The sequence below is a fragment of the Phlebotomus papatasi genome, chromosome 1, assembly GCF_024763615.1.
Source record: "Phlebotomus papatasi isolate M1 chromosome 1, Ppap_2.1, whole genome shotgun sequence".
NCBI classification, from domain to species: domain Eukaryota; kingdom Metazoa; phylum Arthropoda; class Insecta; order Diptera; family Psychodidae; genus Phlebotomus; species Phlebotomus papatasi.
The window spans coordinates 96240777-96251411 of NC_077222.1; the positions used below are offsets into that span (position 1 = coordinate 96240777).

Here is a 10635-nt window from a genome sequence, read left to right on the forward strand (position 1 = left end):
AATTCTACAGAGAAATGAAGATATTTGTCAGAAGTGACGTTTCGTTAAGTGTGGAAAATCTTGAAATATTGGGTCTTAGCTAAAAGACAATTTCAGTTCCATAAATAATTCGCGTCAGAATATGAAATCTTGATTTTGGAAATATCTGACAGTTTGAAATTTTGATTTTGGTCGCAGAATTGAGGCCAACATCTAATATAATTTTAAGTAAAATTAATTAAAAAAAAAATAATAATTAATAATTAATAATTAAATAAAAATTTGCGCAATAAATTATACTGTTTTTCAATTCTTTTTATAACTGCTCAATTTTAACTTTGAAATTGTCATTTGTACAGTGCGAAAGAAAATAAGACGCCCGTATTTTTCATCTTACAAAACAAATTCTTAAAATTTTGAAGTCTACGTAAAAATTCAAGTTTTTTTGATTTATCAGATTTTGAATTATTGTTTTAAATCAGCAGATATTTATTATTGCTAAAGAGCTCGCAGATATTATTTTCATTTTTACTTTTACAATTTAATTACGATTTAACCAGTTCAAAAAACATTTTTTTCCTAAAACCAGTTAATATTTGATAGTTCCTTCAAGGGAATTGGTTTTACTGATATAAAAGGTAAAACGAAATCACTTTTTATTCGGTTTTTTGAATTTGTTAATGTTTTCAAAACTAACAAAAATTATTAAAAAAAAATTACTAACACACGTAATTAAAAAAATATATTAAAGCTTAATTTATGTAGCTTACATTTTTGAAAAATTTTTCTTTTATTTAATTGTTAAAAAGGGCTCTGAAGACCGCATCTCATTATATCTAGGCGATGGCTTTCAGGTTTCAAATCGATGTCGGATAAAATCCCGAATGCCAAAATCCCGAAAGCCAGAATCCCGACCGTCGAGCCGTCAAAATCCTGAAAAGCCAAAAAATGGGCCGATTCGGGATATTGGGTATTCGGGATTTTGACTTTTTGGAATACTGGCCGACGAGATTTCGACTTTCGGGATTTTACCTTTTCAAGATTTTAGCCCATGCGAGTTTTTGACCCATTCGAAATGTTGGCCTATTCGGAATTTCAGCTTACGGGATTTTTCCTTTAGCGATTTTGGCTTTCAGGATTTTGACTCTTGGGATCTTGGCTTTTCGGGATTTTGGATCATTCAGGATTTTGACCCATTTAAGATCTTGGCCCATTCGGGAATTTGACATTTGGGATTTGGCTTTCGGGATTTTGACCGAGACCCATAAAGTGTGAAAAATTTGAGAGTTTGTTAAAATATCGCTTTGCCAATGTTTTATACATGGCTCTTTTTGGAATTTGCTTGACAAGGAATATTTTCTCTTTATTTATCGTAAAATATATCCTTTAAAAACAATCATCCTGAATATTATTTTTGTGAAATTATTTTCCTGGAAAACCGAACTAAGAAAAGCGGGGAAAAGGTATTAATATAAGCACAATGATGGCCATAAATTAAGACACCACCTTTCTATTCACATATTTATTTATTTTTCATCATTGAGGCGGTTTTCTTATCTATAATGTTGATTAAGGCAATTCCAATAATATTTTCTTATGTATATTTTTTACCTTTTTTTCTCAATACGATGTTAAGGAAACCATCGTCTTCTCCTTCCATCGACGCTCACCACGTGCCGGTCGCCAAGGTAGGTTTTATCGAACTGTTTCGCAGCGTTCTAACTCAAACAATTCTCATTCGGCAAACACTTGCTCGTCAATCTGTTCCACCCAATACACGCCGTACGCACATCGGCGTCTGGACGCAGACTTTGGACGACTGTCTACGAATGCCCAGCGTCCACTTGTCGTGTCATTTAGACGCTTTGCCAAGCCCCGTCCAGGCGATCAAGAATTTTCCATTGTACCCATTTCGGAGAAATCCAGTGATGATCCAACCTCATCCACGGCCAGTGTTGAGCCAATCCTAAAGAGTCAATGCTGTGGTATGTCAAGTCGTCTGGACACATGCTGTGGACAGAAGATGCCCCCGAGCAATGGATGTATTAAGGTTCTACATGAAAACTCTGAATGTTTGGAGGGAAAGGCAATTTTTGCCGTGGATCGATCCACTCAATCCACCCTACTCACACGAAGCGATGAGAATTTGCCCCAATTTGTACATGAAGCCATCAGAGAGGACATGTACACGCCAGGCCATCAGATGAGGCATTTAAGTCAAACTGTCGGCATGCAACAATCCATATTCCACACAGTACAGGAGAAGGCTCAACAATTTGTATCGCGTCACGTGTACATTGATTTCAGCGGACGAAAGAGCAATAGGTCACCCTATGATAGCCCCGAGATGTCCAACAGTTCCAAGCAACTCGAGGAGAATCTGCAAAAAATTCTCGAGGAAGTTGTTTTGCATCCCACCAAGCACGCAAAGCCCAAACGTCGAGTCACGGACTTTATCCGGCTCAATGGGGGCAAGAGTAGTATCTGCTGCCTCAGCAGTGGTGATGGGGGCCATTCCAAAGGCACCAGCGAGAACAGTGTGCAGGAGGGCGAACGGAGGCATATGGCCAAGAGCAGGAGTTTGCCAACGTTTTCTCATTTGAATGTATCCACAAGTGGTGAAAGCTCTCAGCAGAGCTTTTACTACACATCGGATATTCAAGCTTAGAACGCCCTCTTCAAAACAGCACAGAGCTTTCACCACCAGGCGTCTCCACTGAATGTTATCCTCGCTGGTAGTGTTGTTAAATTACATTGGAATTGCCAAAACCAAACGTAATCAATTCAAAATGTACAAAATAAATGTTTTTCAATATAGAATCACAAGAACTTCTCTAAAGAATAATGTATTGTTGTTAATTCGTGTAATTAAAGAAATTGTTGAATGTTCATCTACAAATTCCTACTAAGAATAAATTATGTAAATAAGAGTATTTTTACAAAATTTTTGTAAATAAAATTATTGGCATTTTTATATTGTAGTATAGGAATTACAAAATTTAAATACTATATATATACAAAGTGTTAAACATTCTAAACAAACATAAGCAGCAAAATTAAAAAGAAAAACATTTTTATATTGCAATTTAACTTAGTTACAAAAATATGTAATGGATATTTAAAATATTATTTGTCTTTACAAAATCTAAAAAACCTGAATTTTCATGCCTGATTAAAAAAAACGTCTTTTTAAAATAAAAATCTATCTATCTCACGCTTTCAAAAGTTTTATAAAAGACTAGTGCTTACAGTATAAGCACATTTTCAATTTCCCTATTAATTTCCATTCTTTTGAGAACATTTTAAATTAAAATAAATTTTGAGGGATTTAGAGAATATTTTACTGCTTAGAATCCAAGGAAAAATTACGATTTCTACGAAAAACTACGAAGAGTGTTTTTACTGCTTGAACTTAAAAAGAGAGAAGCTATATAATTGTTTTTTTTTCAACTTGTCACTGTCCTGAAGCTTAAACGGTAAAAGTTATCAACTTTCGATCTTCGATGATCCCCCCAAGTGGACATTATCTCGGACAGTCTTTTTTCCACTATCCCCCTACAACCCCTAAAAACCATATTCATCCGATTTTCGGATGATTTTCGGGTATGTTTTAGAGGTCGTTCAGATGAACATTTCGTCTAAATAAAAATTATTACCGTAAAACTCGCCATTTTGAATTATTTAAGCTCAAAGATGAATCACCCTGGAAGTTAAAGGTTTTTCAACCGATTTGGTTGAATTTGTGTTTTTTAGAAAGATCTTGACATTTCTTTTCTGGTTAATCAGTCCAATTCGGTGATGAATTATACAACTAACCATGATTGATGTATTATTACTGCTCGAACTCAAAAAGAAAGCAGTTATATAATCCACTTTTTTTCAACTTGTGACACGGCTAGAGTTTAAACTGTAAGAGATGCAGACCTCCGGTCTTCGACGACCCCCCCCCATAAGTCGATATGATCTGGGACAGTCTTTTTTCTAGCACCGAAACGATTTCTTTCATTTTCGAATATATTTTAGAGGTAGTTAAGGCGAATATTTCGTTTTTGGATACCTATGTTCGAAAACCATTTCGATACCGCATTTTCGAATATCAATGTTTAACCTATTTGGAGAGCCTATTTTTCATCTGATTTGTTTAAATTTGGATTTTTCAAAAATCTTGAAATTTCCAACGCGTATGTATCGGACTAGATCAGTAGTGAACTGGTATCTGTAAATGGTTTACTTTTCTCGGATTTACTTTTCCATTTGTTCGTATGCTTGTTACTCATCCTAAAATATTTTAAAGCTTACTTTTCTTAAGCAGTTTCTTATTTAAGAATGGTATTTTTTAATTTATCAATCTCTTTAATCTTACAATCCACAAGTAGATCTTGAAAAATTCGAAAATCTATTTGAAAAGCCAAAAAAGAGTTTCTTAATTCTTGATAAATCCGCAAGGTAGCTAAGGTACATCCTGTTCGAATTCGAAGTGTTCAAGTGTCAAAATGTGTTGGTCTTCAGTTTGTTGTGATGAAAAATACAGAACAACGACGCTTACTTTCTTGTCCCATTAATCACTCCATAATCACTAAATAACTCTTTTGCCAGATTTTTAGTGTGATATTTGATAAATTTTCCCCACCTTGTTCGACAATTCATTATGAAAATTCGAAATTGAATTTCAATTCTTCGAACATCAACAACTTTTTGTGCAAATAGAGTTTCATTTACCTTTTATCCAAGACACTATTGGAGAATCAAACTCTACTTGTGTTTACACCCAATGAGCCCAAACACAAGGGATTTTGGCCCATACGAAATGTTGGCTTTCGGAATTTTGGCGTTCGAGATTTTGGCCTTTTCCGGATTTTGGCGTTCGACACTTTGTCTTTTTCGGAATTTTACTGTTGGGGATGTTGTGTTCGGCATTTTGCCTTTCAGAATTTCGATTGGGACTCTGCCAAAGATCTTGTTATTTTTTTATGTGGTGCACAAGATTTTACACCTTTTTCGAAGAATTTTATCTGAATACGAACGTTGTGTTAGAAATATTCTTAAAAGGAATCAGGATCATTTCGTGTGACATATGTATATGATGTCAATTCAAATATTAACGGCAAGTTAATCCCTTGGAAACAGCCTAGTGCTAGTACATCGCCGCTTGGATCAACAAAGGAATAGTCATAAGCAAAGGGGTGAATAAGTGATTCACAAGAGTAAACCGTGAGCGGCGATCAGCAAAATTGTGTCGATCTGGACCTAAAAATCGACAGATTTGCACTATTTTACTAAGAAATCAACAAATCGGCAAAATTTAATCAGAAATCGACAGATCGGTACGGTTTTAGCAAAAAATCGGCAGAATTAAATATCATAAATTTCCTGCAGACAATTCCTGTGGTTAATTTCAATGTACTGGCACTGTAAGCTACTCGGCAGACCGACACGAGTTCGACAAAATTCTTGCGAAATCGGTAAATCGGCATAATTTTTACAAAAGATCGGCATATCGGCACTCGAGTAAACATGAACCATGAGCGGCAGGTTATCTACCCCTTTTGGTCGTAAATTACTCGTCACTTAAATCAGAAATTCTTATACAGTCCGTGTATTTCCATATTTATTATGAGAATTGCTAGTATAAATCGTCAGTTGGATCAGCAATTGTCGTAACTTCCTCTTCACCTCATAATCAGTTCTTGTATAGTATGTGTATTCCCATATTGTTAGAATAAGTGCTGATGAGGTGATAAGGAAATTAAGACAATTGCTGATCTAACAGACGAAATGATATGGAGGTTACGAAAATTGTTGTTGTAAACGACGAAATCTTTCTCTTTAACCGTGCATTTAACGAGTTTTTGTAGTCAAGGTAAAATATTAAAAAGTCATAAATTAAAAGAGGCGAAATTTAGTTTACTGAAACTGAATCCTTCAAATGCAGTGTTAATGGCTATCTTTTATATGGTTGATACATAAATCGTAGTTTTGTTTTTGATTCTACAGTTAGTGCAAAAATATTCTGTAAAGCTATCCACTATACTGTAATAGCACCATGGCAGGAACAAACATTTTATCATTGATTAGTACACCTAGAATCCTTATCGATTATAAAGGATTAAACATGGACATTCCCCACAATTCCTAAATGATGAATTCATATTTTCTGATGAAAATAGTTAACATTAAAGTGTTAAATTTGTTTAAACCTTCAAGTTAAAATGTAACAAATTTTGTAATTACAGAATGAATAATAGTTTTAAAAACACAAGTCATATACAACTATTTAATTTAAACTATATTTTTTTCATTTCAGAATTGAAGGGATTATCTATTATCAGATCTTTAATATAGATCTATAAATCATCAAATATCTGTCATAAAATACATCTGTAAAGGAGCTAAATTTTTGTGATGTTAATTAAAGATAAAATAACTTCTTGAATGACTAATTCTGTTAATTTATTCATGTGATGTAATTTAACAACATTGCCTTAGATAATAATTCGCGTGAGAAGTGGGTGGAACCAGGTGTCTCCACTGTTATGCAGAATCAAATTAAAAATTGTGTGTCATTAATGTACCTGTGAAAAAGATATCAAAAGATTGGAATAGTAGACCCACAATATGTATAAATTCCCATCAAAGTGATTAAACCGAATGTGTATTATTGAGTTGAGAATTATCTGATGCTTTTATTAGACATCTTTCTTGCCCATGTGTTTGCTTTAAAAGTTGACTGCAACACTTTGATTATTTCAAACGACCACTGTGTATTTTCAGATGACTGCAAATCAACATATCAATTATGTTCGTTGGCAAATCATTCAGAAGGTTTTGTTTGTTCAAATCACAGACGAAGACGTTTGGAGAGTATATAGATAAGCACCACGTGGATGAGAGATATGAATTTATTACCATCTTATTTTTGGCACAAAATACTGAAATATACGGATTTATTGGAAATTATCTTTTATTAATAACTCACTTTTGTGACATCCTCGCATATTTGTCCACTTTAATAAATAAAAGGTTCACCGAATTTAGGCAGAATCAAAATTTTACAATTTAAATCATCAACCAAAAATTCTCATTCTATAATTAGTTTGTCAATTTCAATGATTATATCGTAACTTGTAACATGTACAGCATTAAATAAATTATTTAATTTTTTAATTGATAGACAGAAGGGAATGAAATGGCAAATTGGAATTCAATTAAATCATTTTTAGTGAGCTGCCAAAAGCTAATACCAGCGATTTAAGTGGCATTACATTAATGCATTGTCATGAAATTAATTCAAACAAAATGAACAATAATTATGAGTCGAATTTCAAATAATTATTGCCTTTGTTGGAAATAAAGGCAAAGTAAAATCTCCCATTTAATCAGCATTTAAAATACACTGTAGGGTACACTTGTCAGATAGTTCACTAGCTAATTTTACCGAGAAAATAAGTGACTTAATCATATCGAACAGACTGGGATTTTTTACATGGTCATTGCTTTTTTACTCCTTCATTGCTTTTTTACACGTGGAAAAAGTATCCAAAAAATTGAGTCATCAAACCAATTTTTGCATCAATTTGATCTTTTTCCGTTCTCTGAGACAATATTCTGTAAAAAGAAAATGATATTTTAGTAAAATTAACCAAATTTAAATACCTTGAACAAAAAGCAAAAAGCAATTGCCCGGTCAATTGCTTTTCCTTGACAATTCCATATCACATAGTCCGTTGACATTCTCTGTTTAAATTCACTCTTCGAAATTTCATCGACCACCATCGAAATCAGCTGATGCCAGAAAAAATCAAAACAAAGGAAATTTTACTCATAAAACTCTTGTGAAAACCTTTGAAATGTGTTTAAAATGAGTCTAGGCATTAGTGAAATTAAAGTTTAGTATAAAATACAAGTGAATAATGTGAATAATGTGTTTTGAACAACTTAAAGTATTTCCCGCCTTGTACATTTTACTTACACTGGATGGCGCTGTTCTCAGTCAGTTTTCTAATCGAAAACAATGAAGGTGTCATATTCACTTCTCCATTGCTTCTTTGAAAATCGATTAAAAGAGCAATGGCCCAGTCTGTTCGATGCTAATATCAGCATAATTAAATTTTATGCAATTTTACTTTTGATATTTTTATGGGCTATTATGATATTTTTATTATATTTTTTTTATGTTAACTATGAGGAAATTTATATTAATATTAATTGCGAATTCATTTCGTATTTATAACACAGAAAGGAAAACCAAAAAAATAGGGCTATGGATAAAATTTCATTAAAAATCATTTAAATAAAAAAGTTGATATGCCTAGATTGAAATACATATTTGACATTTGGTTAAATTTAGCTACAAAAAATCGCGTTGATACAATTGATCTCTACAACTGAAATAGACAGAATTATCTAGACGTAATTTATTACCATTTGTTGATTTTCTACCCATTTTAATTTGAAAGCATTCCGATGTTGCCTGAAGAGGATGTCATCTACCATAAATTTTACTGTGCTTTAAAATGGTTTAGTCTACTAGAATATTACTTTAACGCTAAATGTAGTTATTACTTTTTTTTATTAACTTTACCCAGAACAAGCAAGTTTCTTGAACGTTTTATAAAGTTCTTGAATTGTATTATGTGAGTGATAGTGAAGATAAATTCTCCAAAATTATTTCTTCTATCTGCTTAAACATTTAAATTAAATTCACGGTACTCAGGCCACATAAAGCATATTCAGCTTTAAGTGAAAAGTGAAAATTTTCTAGGTCGCCTTTTCTTCATTTTGCCTAGAGTCCTGTGAAAATTCCAGAGTGAATGACTTTTTGTTGATTTTCACGGCTTCGTGTTTCGAACTCGACGTATATTGGCCTCTTTTGCTTGATATAGGAATGCTGCCTATGGTACCAAGAGGAATTTTCATATGTCACAAGATAAAGTATAAAATCACTGAGTGTAACAAATTTACGAGAAAAAATGTTAAAGCTGACAGGATAACAAGAAAAATGAAAAATCTGAATTTGTTAAATTCCAATACCTTTCAGGTCCTGTAAAAAAGGACAAGTTTATTGAATGAGGAAAAGCAAAGACCTTCACAATTCTGTCTCATTGTGTGTGCACGATATAGTGAATCGAAACCAAATTTTCAATTAAGATTTGCTTAGCCCTGAATAGATCTACAATATAAGTATATTTTTACCTATTAGCCTTCTGAAAATTACAGCATTTCAATTTAAAGGTGACATCCTAATCAGTTTGCTTCAAGTTTTGAAGCACAAAAATGTTAAATTTTAATAACCGTAAATTGAATTGAATTGGATAGTCAAAACTTATATATTTAACATTTAAAATTGTTGTAGATAGAATGAAAAGCCCTTTATTTTCCCTTTGCCAAAATTTGGACGATAATATCACTGTTTCAAATTTTTTTGTTACTGCTCAATTTTAACTTTTTACTGCTCATTTATACACTGATTAATTTTCCTGTTCAATTTTATAGGTGTAAAGTTTTATGTAAATATTAGTTTATGGAGGCCGTGCCAGAGGGCATGCACACTCTTTAAAGACTCATCTTTGCTGTGATAAAATTTGCTGAATGTATACATCCACGTACAGATTGCAATAAACTTTAGGGTCAAAAAAAAAATTATACACTGAGTGAGAGAAGTCCGAAAAAGTTAAATTAACATACCGAAAATGTTAATTTTACCCTACAGTATTGATCCAAAATCGGTGTAAATATTACCCGTTCTAGGTGTATTGGGGTTTAAAGTTACCCTTTTTCATGTTAATTTTACCCTTAAAATGGTGTAAAATTAACATTAAAAAATGTTGATATATTTTTACACCTAAAAAGTGTTAAAGCTATGAGGAAGAAAAGTTAATCACACCTCCTTATTACTCAGTGTACAATGTCTTTTTAAACTACTTGGACTATGACGAACATTTCTTCAGTGTTCAAATGTTCATTCACTGAGAGAAATCCGAAAAAGTTAAAATAACATCTCGGAAATGTTTATTTTACCCTGCAGTATTGATCCGAAATCGGTGTAAATATTATGCTATTTAGGTGTATTAGAAGGTTAAAGTTACACTTTTTCGTGTTAATTTTACCCTGCAGTATTGATCCGAAATCGGTGTAAATATTATGCATTTTAGGTGTATTATAAGGTTAACATTACATTTTTCATGTTAATTTTACCCTTAAAAAAGGTGTAAAATTAACATAAAAAAATGTTGATATATTTTTACACGTAAAAAGCATTAAAGTTATGAAGAAAAATAGTTAATCGCACCCCCGTTTTTTCTCAGTGTTAGAGCCGGAGTTATGGCAATTTTAATATTTTTTGGACTTTTGTAGCTCAGGCTGGGGATGTTAGGGTTAGGGGACCTTAAGTTTGGTACTAATAGAAAACTGTAAGGTGCAGCTACAGCATACTAAAATTTCAATTTAATCTATGCCATAATGGGCGAAACTATTTAAAAAATTTAGCAATTAGTTACTTAGCCACCACATATTCAAGATGATCAGAAAGTGGCGAAACACATATTGTCAAAGTTTGGGTTCGATCGGCCGACATAATATTTTGTTAGGATTTTAGTAGCTATGATTGTCAAGAATCTTACCTAAAACTTGATAAAAAAAACTCAAAATCAAAACTCA

General features: G+C 32.6%; 1 protein-coding gene across 1 annotated transcript in view; it reads left to right on the forward strand.

Annotated features, from left to right (window-relative positions):
• The window catches only part of LOC129809896 (neurotensin receptor type 1-like), a 34015-nt gene extending 31038 nt beyond the window's left edge, over positions 1-2977 (forward strand). The window contains exon 7 of the mRNA XM_055860042.1: positions 1616-2977. Coding sequence (XP_055716017.1) covers positions 1616-2647 — 1032 coding nt within the window. The 3' untranslated portion in view covers positions 2648-2977. The remainder of the gene's footprint in view (positions 1-1615) is intronic.
• Positions 2978-10635: the final 7658 nt, after the last annotated feature.